At 37.9% G+C, this 14,226-nt stretch overlaps 1 protein-coding gene across 1 annotated transcript in view; it reads left to right on the forward strand.

Moving 5' to 3' along the window:
- The window catches only part of ADGRA3 (adhesion G protein-coupled receptor A3), a 59,312-nt gene that overhangs the window by 1,064 nt on the left and 44,022 nt on the right, over nucleotides 1-14,226 (forward strand). The window contains exons 3-4 of the mRNA XM_035325261.1: nucleotides 15-299; nucleotides 13,921-13,992. Coding sequence (XP_035181152.1) covers nucleotides 15-299; nucleotides 13,921-13,992 — 357 coding nt within the window. The remainder of the gene's footprint in view (nucleotides 1-14; nucleotides 300-13,920; nucleotides 13,993-14,226) is intronic.

Genomic DNA, 14,226 nt, shown 5'->3' on the forward strand with positions numbered 1-14,226 from the left:
GCCATGCTGCCCCCGGGCTGCCGCGCACCCTGCCGCCCGCCTCGGCCCCACCGCCACCGCCGGCCGGCCCGGCTGCTGGCCGCGCTGCAGCTGCTGCTGCTCCCGGCGGCGCTGGGGGGCGGCGGCGGCGGCGGCACCGCGCTTCCCCCGGGCTGTAAGTACGATGGGCGCCCCAAGAGCGCCGGGAAGGCGGCCGTGGCGGCGGGCGGCGGCCCCGTGGAGGTGAAGGTGGTGTGCAGCAACCTGCAGCTCGCCCGGGTGCTGCCTCCCGAGGCGCTGCCCAACCGCACGGTCACGCTGTGAGTACGGGTGGTGGCGGGGGGGAAGGGCTCCGTGCTGGGGCTGCCTGGGCACTCCGGCGTCGCTTTATCCCGCGAAGAGTCGCCTTTAAACTTCTAAAGAGCTCTCTGGTGTATTTCTTTATTTATTTTGAACTTTCTCTCAAGGGAAACCCAGCCGGGAAGTACCGTAGTTGTGTCCACCGAGCATGAGTAGGGAGCGTGAGCCGCTCGGTGCGTGGCAGGCAGGGAGCTTGGCGGTAACAGATATTGTCATGTAGCCAAAGGGACTTAGTTTGTTTCTTAGGAAAACGTCAGTTTACTTTCAGGTAACAGTAGGCGTGTTGTTTTTACCTGGACTTAATCCTGGCTCGCCCGTTTGAATAACAAGTTCAAACTGGGTGTGCAGCTTATTCCAGAGTAAGAAGTGTATTGCTGCTCATCTGAAGAGCATGCACATGCAAACGAAGGATTTGCAAGTTGTTTTTTTCTTCTACCTGAGACGTTTACCAGTCTCTATAGCAAAGAAGATGGGCAGCAACACTGAATCTTGTCAGTGGATGGCCCAAAAAGGGCAACCTGTGTTCATTTTATTAGGGAGCCATTGCAGTTCTGGTGGTGCAACAAAGTAGCATGCAAGGAAGTTTATGAAAAGAAACTCTATTACCAGGTCTAGCTTAAGATACCTATTTATTTGACAGGAAATCATAGGTTTGAAAGATCTAGAAATAATTGGAGTTTAATATATGTCTATTATGAGAACAGCAGTTCGACTTTGTGAACTTCGGCAGCGCTGAAACATGAAGGAAGGGCTTCTTTGGGAAGTTACAGTGAGATGTGTACACGAGTCGCGTGGATGTGGACCTATGAGAAAGGGGAAAAACAAAGAAGGGAAATGATCAAGTCCAAAGCAGCTATGCTCAGCTTGTCAGTATGCAAGGGCTCAGTGAGTATTTCTAAATGACCTGTGAGATGTGACCAGAAATACTGATATGTGAAGTTTCTGAAGTAGACAAGAAAGCAAAAGGTGAAAGGTGACAGCTGTTAGATCAAGAAATTTGTTTTAGTCTTTGTTAGCTCTAAGTGCTTTGCAGCTGATTAGCTGTGAAGCATATAGTATTCACAAAAAAATAAAGAAGTACTTGTTAGTTTGGGTGATATGCTGAAGTTGGCAGTGGGGGATCTTTTCATTCAAAAAGTTTGGAGTCACAGCTGTGATTGCTGTGGAAGACAAGCAAATATCAAATACAGAAGCCTTGCTGTGAATGGACCTTTGTTCATAATTGTAGTCACAGAAGAATTTGGAAGAATGGCTCATCTTTCATCTTGATTCTTCATACTCCTTCATTATCTAGAGCATATCTACATACAGTAATTAGTTGCTTTCACTTTTAACTGGCCTTTGAAGATTATGATAACTTCTGAAACCTTTTTTTTCTCTTAAATACTATTAAACTTTTAATAGACTTAGCAAGAACATGTTTTTCCATTGTTTACTGTAGTAAGTAATATAACTATGTTGATACAATCAATGTGAACACATACTTTGAAATTTTACTTAAATATAAGGCAGAGATTATTAAACCAATGCTCTTTTCTAAGAGGCTGGACACAGTAAGTGTTGTGGTTTGGAATCTTTCATGTTTTTTCACTTCTGAGGAGTGACTTTCCATATCATTTTGCTTAACCTGGCTAGAAGATTCTGGTAGTTTATGAGGTGGGTTGACATTTGCCATTTCACTACCATGTTGACTAGTAATGGCTGGGTTAATTGTTACCTAATTGCCAAAATTTCCTGCCTTTTTTTTTTCCCCCTCCAAGCTGCCACTTAGAACTGCAATACTTGGTGGGAAAGGTTGTCTTATTAGAGTCAAACTGCCCTAAGTTATCTTGAATCTTGATTCTTGTGGGATCCTTCTATTAAGATAACTACTAGTTCTATTATAGCTTTTTGGATTAGTGGATTGCTGTAGAGATAAGTAGCTGAAAATAGGTTACTGTTGTGTAGATCAGCTGCGTTTTAATTCACTTAATTTTATGTTGACTCTTACTTTGCGGAAAGCAATCTTAAATATGAAGACTTTTATAAAGTTTTTTAATTTATTACACTTCTGGGAGTGAGCTAAAAAAGGCTCAAGTTTAGTGATTGTATTCTTGGAGATCCTGATTCCATCTTCATCACCAGTCAAACTCTTACTCATTCAGTAGATGAGCTGCTGTGCATTTAGCATGTATATTTCTGTATTTTTCCTCCAGTTAAACATTTATGAGGATAAAACTCCTTAAAAATAAGGGAAGAAGAAAAATAGTGGAAATAAATTAGTAGCATCTGAGGATGTTGGCCTGGCTTTTGTAGTTGGTGTTTAACACTGGTAATGGTGAGTTTGGCAAGGTCTCTTAAATTATGAAGTGCTTGGCATTTGTTTGCCACAAAAGCTTTCGTTGCTTGTAATTTAGGTCCGTACTAGTTACGGTTGGTTAGAATATTTAGTTACAATTCAGGAAGAAATATTCTAACTTCATTTCAATTAATGAAGGACAAAGTACATTTACTTTATGGTTGAAGAAGGAAAGCAACTGCTGAAGGAAGAACATTAAAGTGTGGAGAGGTGTGTACAGGAGAATAAGTAGTGTTTAGGATTTAAAGCTGTACTGTAAGTTGCGATTCGTTTAGAATCTAATTAGAATTAGCTAGTGCTTTACTAAGCAGTAACTCAAATTCACTACGGAATTTGACCTCTAGTTATGGTTATAGTTAGTCCCTAAGAAAGGGACTGACTGTTTAGTAGCTTTACATGATAAAAATGATTGGGATGCAAATGAAGGGTGGTGTACCTACACTAACATCCAGAGATGGCTTTGACCTTTGTAGTTTAACTGGCCAGATGAGATGCTTTTGCTGTGAAGATAATATAACTGGGTGAATGTAGCTATGTGCATTTGTCTGCTGTGTTTCACTAGATACTGAAGTCACTGCCATGATTCACATTTAAGTAAGGAGCACGCTATATTCATGTATACTCATGAGATAAGATAACTATTGTTCTTTATTTGATGCAAGCTCAAATGATGATCTCATAGCTTGTTCTGTGAAAGAGAACGTGTAATTCCACTGAAGACAAGCCAATGAAGTAATAATCCTTGTTGTTGAGAATTTTGGTTACTGGTTACATATAGGTTATGATATAAGAATCTAAATAAGCAGAGGAAAAGCATATGTGTAAGAAGTGTTACTGAAATAGGAGCCTTACTGGTCTACAACTTTGCTTACCCACGTACTCTGATCGGAATGTATCAGTGTTGGCACTTACAAGAATTAAGGTTTACAAGCCAGAACATTAGTCTGGATTTGTGTTCAGAACTGTCCAAAGATATGGTTAACTAGGTTGCTGTTGAGAAACATCTTAAAATGTCACACTTTCTGCCCAGCTTCTAAATATAACCATATTGAACTGTATCCATAAAGTATCTGAAAGGCATATTTTTTGGCCTTTCAGGTACTTCCAAAGCCTTTCCATTTTTCTAACACAAATTCTTATACTCCCAGATTTTCAAAGCAAAAGGCCACTCATATCACAAGGAGTTACTCCTATCACGGTGTGTGATGACATTGTAATTACATTAATTATGTGTAGTTACTTGAGTAATTTTTTCCTACTTGCAGTAAAAGGACTTGAAGTTTTAAAAATACATTATTATTATGTAGTGACTTACATTCATAATTTTTTATACTCCCTTTTTGAGGCATTGTATGATACTTTGCTGAACTGTTTTGATTTCATTTGCTTTACGTAGTTGAGCATTTCTTTATTATGTCTTAGAAAAAAATGTTCATTACCAAAAAAATGACAAACAGGAAATACAGGCATAGTAAGTATATTCTGTGGAAGTTTGCTTCTTCTTTTAACGTACATTTGCATTATTAATTTGAATGATTCTCTTGACAGCTAATCCCTTTTCTGTTGAATTAGTCTGTCTGGGACTACTGTAAGTGCTCTGTACTAATAACTGATAACATTTTTTGAAGACACAAAGGGCTAATAACTCCCAAGGAAACGTATCTTAACATTTTCTTCGGTTAGTAGATACATGGACTGTGCAGAAATGTTTTCCTTGAGAACATGTGGCAGAACAGAGACAGTACAGTACTTGAGAATTGTCATATCCACAGTTTAGTCATTCTCAAGTACTTGTGCATGCCTCTCTACCAGTGGCATCCAGCCTGTAAAAATCTGTAGTGATGCTTCATTTGCTGTTGGGTTTGTATTCCAGTAGACCTCTTCAGTATTTACCAATTATTTTGTGTACATCTTTCTCTTTGCTGAGAAGATAGCAATCCATGTTCAAAATCAAATTAACATTTAGCCATATAACCTGTTTGAAAACTGATTTGTTATTGTGAGATTATTATTATAGGACATTAAATATATACAGTATTCTTTTTTGATCATTTATGCCTACATGTGTATACATAAGCATTGCAAGAAAAGTAAGGTCACAGTTTTAACAGCTTTTTCATCTAATTTGTATTATTTTGTTCTGCCTAAATAACTACTGAACTTCTGAAGGTATCATCATATAACTGTGTGCACACTGGGACACCCACTCGGTTTTTCATAGTGTTGTTGTTTCTTCTAGTGTAGTAGTAATGCCTTTAACGTACATGTTGGGTTGTAGTTGGTAGTAATCTTCATGTGATAATGATTGATATTAATACTGTTTTTTTTTATTTTTTTTATATACAAATGTGTTTGAATTGGTTTAGGTGACTTTCAAAGAGAGGGCATTGTACTTTCAATTAAATACATGAAGTAATAAAAAATGTTTTTTTTTTATCAAATGCAACTAGTCGATTGTTGCAAGTCTGAGAATCAGAGTTTGAGAGCTACATATTGGTTACTGCTGAGTTTAAAAAAAAAAAAGGCAGGAGGACAGGCGTAAGTTATGCAAAATTCTGCAGAGCAAACTTAAAATTTTGTAATGAGGCAAAATTCTTTTTTTTTTTTTTTTTTTTTTGGAGAAAAATATTTATATAGAATTTCCCAGAACCTTTTATTGCCAATGAGGATATCCATGGAAGTAACACCTTTTATATGTTCTGTAACCTTTCAGTGAATGTTAGATGTTCATTTTGTTGTGCAGTCTTTAGCCTCTAGAAGTGGTATTTTCATCTTAAGGGATTAATACTTTTTTTATTCTTTTACTGTGGACTTCATTGATCAGTAGTATGCCTGGTTTTGTTGGTTCTGCAAATCTGCAAAACCGTAGAACTTTACATTTGAAAGTTAAATGAATGTAAATAGGTGTTGTACTGCATTGATGAATGAAGAATGAACAACTGCATGTCTTGTTCCTTCTTGCTTGCAGTTTGTTCACGTTTCAAATGTTATTGTTGTAGTTTTAAATAAGTATGGAGATGTAAGATTAGATTTTTTCAGAATTTGAATGTATGTACTTGCATGGGCCGGATAAGTTGTAAATTCATGGTTTTGTCATTACTGCTTTATTTAGTCTTTATCTTGACTGTTATAGTCTCTATAATTTTAAATCTATACGGTTTAAGTGCTTTCATTGTACTAGTAGTTAATCCATGGAGATTAAAACCAGTTGAGCATTTCTTCTCATTATTAATAGTAAATTGTTTTAAATTTAAGAACTTCAGAGAAGATGAGTATGTTTTCATTATATTTTGCTTTCTGCAGTGAAATAATTGATGAATTTAAAAAATTATGTTGTAAAATCAGAGAGAAATCATCTGTTAAATATCTGAAAGGTTTAACAGTAAACAAGTGAGAGAATTTTATTTTCACCTTTGGATTTCACTGTTGGATTTGGCTGTTTAGCCATGAAAACTACTATGTCTTGGCGCTCTTAGATTCCTGCAGTGGCCATTAATTGCTGTTTCTGTGCGTTGTCCTGTTGTGGCTCCTCTGCCGGTGATATCCAGCGTGCAGCACGATGCTGCTCTGCAGGTACGCACACTGCCCTGGAGTGAAGGGAAAGGAAGGGCTGTAGGAACGGAGGCAGAAAGCTATTGCTGGCAGATGGGGAGGACCTGAGGTGGCGGGGAGAGTTGGGATGGATATGTTGGTTATGGAGATGGGAAATGAGACTTTGGAGGAAAAGAAAGAATAAGTAAGGTTCTTGGGGGGGCGGTACACCTGGTTTAGTTGAGAGATGAGCAAGAATTTGGGGAAATACAGCAGCTACAGAGGAGATCTGGGTAGGATTAGTAACGGGTTGCCAGTAGGAATGGATCATACAGCAGCGTCTCAGAAAACTCTTCCAGTATTGTCCTCATGATATATTTCCATCTGAGGAGATGAATGTAGACTTTCTGTCAGAAAAGAAAGCTCATTGTGAGTTAACCCTTGTTTTTAAAGAACATGCTTTACTATGAAACTTAGCATCAGGCAGAATGTGTATGTTGAGCTCTGATTTCTAAAATCATCCTGTAAGATGGTTGGAGGATCTTAGCCCATCTAATAATACCTCAAAATCTTGTTTCAGGGTGACAGCCTCTGCTGTTGACAAGCATTTACATGAACCGTCAAAACTGCACCGATGGTCATGTTAAACTTGCCTGTTTCTGTGAGCTGGCGTTCCAGCTCCATGCTGCAGACTGGGGGGTCCCCTTTCTGCCCCCCTCCCTGCTTTTGGCACGGGGAAGGTGTGGTGTGAGGGAGAGGAGCGGGGTCTCCCCGCTGCTGGCAGGCAGTGATGCCCCCATTCAGCTGCCTCAGGCACAGGCTGGACCGTGCTGGGGCCTTTCTCCCTGCTGTGCTGTGTGTCCAGCTCCACGTGGCGTCAGTTCGGGGAGCTTAAACTACCCAAAAGCTGCCACCTTCAGTATTAGGATATAAATTTTTGTGAAAATGTCTTTGTGTGTTAGGAGTTGACAGGAAGTACTTGCTAACGAGTCTAGACAAATCATGTCTAGACAAAGCACGTTCTTATCAGGTAATATGTGCACGCTGGAAATATAAATACATGACACTGTGGGCTTGGCAGCATGGGCTATAATTACTGCTTCTGCGATACAGCCAATATGTCCTGTATGCTCTGACAGCTTAAGTTGGGAGGGTCTGGCTAGACTTGCGTGCAGTGTTTCCCATGAAGCGAGCTCTTCTGGTGCATGTTTGTGTGGAGCTTGGAGATGTAGGGTACCCTTGCACTGAACTGCAAGGAAGAATCCTAAAAAGTGTATAGCTGCTGGATAAGAAGTGGGAAAGCCAGGGAAAGGGAGAGGAATGAGACAGGAGGGTTGCTACAGAAAAAAGTCAGTCATCTCTTAAACTCATGTAGTTGCTACAGATATGGGGAGGGGAGAATTTGGAGGAAGCGCTGGGAACATTGTGGTCACAAGGGTTAGGTTGCCAGTGCTTTTGGTTAACTTTAGGACCAGCAACATGAGTTAGTGTTGGAAGAAAAATAGATGTTGCTGTGTTCTCTTGACTTTTCCATTTTATCCTGGGCTGGAAAACCTTAGTACTAGAAAGAGAAGAGAGGTTTGGTTGTTAAGTTTAAAATGTCACAAGCACTTCTCTTCATGGTAGTATGATTTTCAGCAACACTGCTACTCACTTTTGCATTCTGCTTTGTCCCTCAGTTGTGTTTTTCCAAGATGTCTTTCAGTTAGTATTTTTTGTGAAGAAAATTGAGTTACTCCAGTAATGGGCACTGGAATGCTGGAGTATTTTAATAGAAATCGAGAATTGTCCTTAACGGTAATAAAGAATGTGGCAGCACACAATATCAAGAAAAAGTCTTCAATACCAGTGCACAAAATGAGCATCATTCCTTTTCTAAAGTAATAATACAGGGATTGTGCAGAAAAATAAATTGGTCTATCGTTACATTGTATAATGTTAGTATGTAACTTTTTTTTTTTTAAAGAAATATATGAATAATTCAGTAACCTCATTAGTTTAGTGTTTTAGTTTACCATGTTAATATTGCCTGATGTGCATAATAGTGAGATAGCACAGATCTTCTTACCTGTTACAAACTTCTATTTTGGAAATGTTTCATTGCTAAACTTCCTCGTGTGTGTCTGTGTATATATAAAAATGGAAAATGCTCTCTCCTTTAGTAGAGGCTTTAGAAAGATTCATCGTTCTTTTTCTGTATAATAGCTTGTAGAATGTTTTCATTTCAGGGATTACTTTTAAACAAGTACTGTTCAAGTTCTGTTCAGTGTATTAGTTAATGTTTCTTTACCTTTGACACCAATAATTTGCTAGAAGGCAAAGTACTAACTGTGCAAAATTCAGTTTTTATTTCCTTGTTAAATCACAGTTTCTAGAAGATAAACTTTGATAAATATATTTATTTTTGCACATTCACTGCTTTCAGCAGAAAGCATTTTTCTTGGTTGTACCAATGGTTATTTTAGTCCTTTTTTTGCTGGTGGTCACTTTCCTAGTCCTTAAGAGTATGCAGCCATTACTGTTAAATGATCTGATCTATTTTCTGCTTCCTAGCTCACTGTTGAGCTCTCCTAAATTTTGTTTTGGAAGCTACTTCAGCTACAAGTTACTGTCTCCTAGTCTTCATACTTGTTGGAGGCCGTTTTGACGATTTTGTAATAGTGTTAATGGATGTTAATGTGTAATTTAGTAATATCCTATGAAATGGATTCATTTGTGAAGTTTGGAGATGTATTCTGAATTCCTGACTAGTTGACTTATGTCGTAATAATGGTCGTTTTATTGCTGACAAGCCAAAAGTGTTTTACAGAACAAAACTTTTTTCACTTAGTGTCTTGTTGCCTCATTCTGAAGGTAAAAATAAAACAAGCCTTGATTTTTTTTTTTTAAATATTCTCTGTCATAAAGAAAAGGCTGATTACATCACATTTAATGGCTGCTGTTAAGTAATTGCATAAAGTAGATCCACATCTCAGTTTGTGTTCTTACTTAAGGGTTGGACAATGGAAAAGCAAAATGCATTTATTCCAAGCAGGTACTGTTGAACGTTTAAAAACAAAGCAAAAAAACACACCCCCAAATATAAACCAGAAAAAAAAAACAACCAACAGAAAAACAGTGAGTGTAAATTGGAGCTTATGAGATGTATGGCATAGCAGTGACGCTGGGCTATGGATACCAGCATCATTTGTGTGAGGTCACTTCTTAAAGAAGAGTTGAACAAGCTGGGACTGAGTGGACCATGTGCTTATGCTAATTTTCCCACTCACCTTCTTAATGATGCCCAAGTTCAGGTATTTTTGCCTCTTAGGAAGAATTATGGTCTTAAACTAATAAATTAAAATTATTATTGATTGCAAAATAATTGTCTGTGTCTAAGTGGTACATAATAGTTCATTTCACTGCACATTAATGCACAGGAATTGTAAAAGTGGATATAAAATGTCTGCTTTGAGGTGAATGCTTTATTGTGTTTTGTCGTATTATGCTACATCCCTAAACACTTCTAATAATGTATAGACTAAATATATTAATAGCAAGTTTAAGCTGCATTTTTTTTAAAGATTACACTTACAACATTAAGTGTGATGAAATGTCTTACGTTATATGGAGTGTTATAAAATCTATCACTTATTGTACTAACCTTTATGGTTAAGCAACTAACAGCCTCTGCAGGTAAAAATACTAAATGAGGCTGACTATAATTTGTACATCACACACATAAAGAGAAATTTAACCTAGTGAACAGATATTCAGAGGCTTCTATTTTAGGCCTTTTGTCTTATAGGCAATGTCAGAAAACTGATTATTTATTTACAGAATTGTAATTTTTATTTCATTTAAATTTAGTTCAGTCAGTTATAGCTACTTATGAAGAGGTTGCTGCTCCATTTTGAATAGCTATTCTTTCCTGGGAAAAGTACAGGTAAAATCAATATTTCATGAAATGAAGTCAGTTATAACTAAAACAATAAAGATTTCTGTGCTACTAAAGATTGTCGTTTGTTTGCTTGTTTTGATGTTTTCTGTCTGACCTGCAGGTTTTTTTTCTTTTCATTTTATTTGTAAACATCTTTTTTTCTGCTGCCGCTGTTATGCCTTATGCTCAGTTTGCATTAAGTAATAATGAGTTTTTTATATAAGCTCCTTTGTTCATTTCTTTTTTATTCAATTTTTTTCTGCATGTTGCTGGAACCAGGATGGATGTTGAAATAAATATATACTTTCCTGTAGATTTAGCTAGATGGTTTAGATTTGCAAAATGAATCCTGTACCTGCCTTTCTGCTTACTGTCTAGGTTGAATCCTTTCTCTCTTTGAATAGAAGTAAAAGCAGTTTCAAAGGTTTTAGGATATGTGATTTTAATGCTTCAGTTAAGTATTAATAGTTTTGCAGGCATTCTGTGTTGAAGATAGATTTTTTTTAAAAGATTCTTTTTACTATTAACATGTGTGCATTCTGCCTTGCCAAATTTCAGCCTTTTGAATGTGTTCCGTTTTTCTGTTCTGCGTTGGGTCTTCCTGAATGCAAGGACTGCTTGAAATCCCTGCTGATTTCTGAAAAGATTACCCTTGTTTCCTTGATTTGCTTGTCTGTCTTTAAAAAACGCTCTGTGTGTTTTTATTTGTTTGGTCAACTAAGTTATCACAGATGCAGCCAAGGGTAATTTTCCTTCCTCTGGAACTGTATTTTTGCAAGAGCAGACTTTCTTAGTTGACACTCTAGTGGATGTTACAGACATAGACACACATACCAGCATATTTTTGTTATACTTTTAAAAGTATTTTTCTTATCCTTTCACCTTTCCACTGTTCCTGTGATCAGTTTCCACACAGGACTGGCTGACTGTGTAGGGCACTATGTTGATCAGAGTTCTGCAATTGACATGTAATTGTTCATGTAATTGACATGACAGCTCTTGAAAGTTCCCTGGGGTGTTTGTGCAGTTTAACATTGCTTATGGAGCAGTGGGCGCCAGGGATGGCTTTGGATGAGCTGCTGAAATACGTGGTATGGGTGGAAGAGAAGGAGAAAGAACAGTATCTCCTCCTTTTAGCAACAGAACTGTTACCTTGGCTGAATGATTCAATATTAACTTCAAGAGTTTTCAAACCTTCTGCCTGTCAGATTGGAAATGGAAAGATTTTCAAAAAAATTGTTCAGCTGTCTCAGTTCTCTGCATGTGTGTGATCGAGAGAGATTGACTCAAAGCCAAAGCTTTGAGATGAAAATTGCCTTCACTGTTTGTCTAAACCATAGACGCTTGAGGCAATCTTAGAGAAACCTGGAGAAGAAAACTGCTTAATGTAATATATGGCTGTGTCAAAAAGGTGCTGTTTTCATAGATGGTATTTCTGTATTTTAGTTTTGTCTTATTCATGATGAGCTTTGAAGTACTAATGCTTGTCATTGGATAATAAATTTTATGCATTGAAGGGAAGGTGCGTGTGTTTGTTTTTATTGCTACTGTAAAGGATATCTGAAAGATATAGCAGACTGGGAAAAAATCTCCTAGTGGCAGTTGTTAGTGCTGAAGTAGTGTGATCAGCTTAAAGATATAATTGGTGTAAGTGAAGAAGAGCACGGACATGCTGGATCTGCAAGACACATTTGATAGAGGATCTGTCAGAAATTGAAGTGACTGTAGCAGAAGTTATGGAACAAGCTGACAGTGAATAAATTTACGGGATGAGATGGTTTTCACTGGAGAGCTCTTAGAAGAACTAGGGGGTGAAAAAGTCAAATGATGAATGTCTGAAGTCTTGCTCAGAATGAACTTGATTTCTGAAGGCGCTTTTAAGAATTGCACCAGGAGTTTTGTCGAACTACATGCTTCCAAGTCTGATGTATGCATTGGAAAAAGTGAGAGATGTGCACTTCGGAAAACTTGTATCTACTGTAAGTCAGTGGTCAGTCCTCTTGATGGAGCAGAGTCTTACAGACCTGTGTGTATGGTGTATTTGTTAATGACCTGAAAAGAGGGTCTTTGGGTGCGGGGGGGTGACGATTTGAGAATGAGGGTAAATTGAAGAATTTCAGAAGCAGTCTATGAAACTGCTAGCTGGACAACAAAATAGCAGAAGCAGCACATTGGATAAATGAGAATTGTGCTGGGAACAACAATGACAACAATTCTGTTTTTGTATGTGAGACGATGTGCACTGAGATGACTAGAAAACTTCAATTTTCAGTACAAGTGGTGAAGGCAGATCAAGTGTTAGGAATTGTTAAGAAAACCATAGGAAATAAAATGTGTGAATTTGTGACTTGTCCATGTGTTGAATACTACTTCAGTTTTGGTACTTTTGTCTCAATTTTTTTTTTGAGTGTAATAAAGCTGGAGAGAGCTCAGAAAAGGTTAAGAAAGCAAAAAATGACTTTTGTGTGAGAAGTAATTAGTGAAAATGAGTTCCATCTGTCAAGAGACAATTGAGGATTCTACGTAATTGTGGGTGGTAAGGAGAGGGTAGATGGGAAGTACTGTTTCTTTTAGCTTAAAAGGTAGGGAGCACCAGCTGAAGGTGGTGGAGCTGTGATCCAAACAAATGAGATGAGGGGTTCTTTATGTAACAGTTCTGCACTGTGAAACCTTTTGCTAAGGAATGTTGTGGATACCAAAATGGCATTCATAAATGATTTCAAAAAGAAAACAGGAAAAGTTAGTGACTGGGAAATAGAAAGCAGGACCTTCTAAGCAAGGAAGCCTCCTGAGGAGTTTCCTAGCTTAAGGATAAGTTGCATCTGCAGATGGCTGCTGGAGACAGGGTACTTGGCTAGATGGGGTTTGATCATGGAATCATACCATCAGGTTGGGAAAGACCTCCAACCAAGATCATCAAGTCCAACCATTAACCTAGCACAGCTTACCACTAAACAATGTCCCTATGCACCACATCTACATGTATTTTGAATGCCTCCAGGGATGGTGACTTAACCACTACCCTGGGCAGCCTGTTCCAATGCTTCACAACCCTTTCAATGAAAATGTTTGTCTTAATGTCTAGCCTGAACCTATCCAGGTGCAGCTTGAGGCCATTTCCTCTTTTCCTATTGTTTGTTGCTTAGGAGAAGAGACAGACTCTGACCCCACTGCAGCCTCCTTTGAAGTAGTTGTAGAGAGTGATAAGGTCTCCCTGAACCTTCTATTCAATAATCTTTGATCCAGTTATTTGTATGGAAGAGAAAACGTGCAGTGATCTGGTTCTTCAAGGGAAGAAGTAATGGATAGGCAGAATGCTTGCTGACGTGATTTAAAGGTGTCTTAAAAGAATTGTATTAGGTAGAAAGCTGAATATGTGAGGGACTGCTGGGAAATTAGTTACAAAAAAAAGAAGCGGAAAATGTGCTGTGTGTTTTGGAAAACCAAAATGGGTGCAACAGAACGTCATGCTGTGAGTGTAAACTTGTTGGCCTTTTAATACTACACTTTCTGTTACACCAGTTATAGCATTTCATTGTGGTGATCCATAATGGTGGTTTTGGTGTTACAGTGATTCATAGGGTGTTTTTTCTTTCACATGTTATGACATGAGCTTGCATGTTACATAGGGCACTTAACATTAAAAATCTTCCTTGTTCCTGTGTGGTATTTGAGCAGTGCTGTAAAGACTGCTAAGCAGAAAGATTGTTTAAAAGTCTTAGCACCAGAAGTGTAAGCTGCAGCAAATAATTTGTTACAAATATGTAATATATTGTTCTTTTCTTTTTTATAGGATTCTGAGTAACAATAGAATAACAGAGTTGAAGAATGGTTCCTTCTTTGGATTAAACCTTCTTGAAAGATTGTAAGTACTTCTTAAACTGTAGTAAATGGTAAATACTGTTTATTTCATTAATAGTTCTGGTATCAAGATATGTTCCCATTGTATTTTGATACAACTTTTTGTGATTGCAGAGTTAACATAGTTAACTATTTTCTTTATGAAAATGAATTTTATGGAAGAACCTAAAGGGAGCTTAGTAAAAGCTGTAACCCTGAAACTAGGTGCAAGTGAAGAAAATGCAAAAACAGCAAAAGA

This window comes from Oxyura jamaicensis, chromosome 4 (assembly GCF_011077185.1).
Source record: "Oxyura jamaicensis isolate SHBP4307 breed ruddy duck chromosome 4, BPBGC_Ojam_1.0, whole genome shotgun sequence".
NCBI classification, from domain to species: Eukaryota; Metazoa; Chordata; class Aves; order Anseriformes; family Anatidae; genus Oxyura; species Oxyura jamaicensis.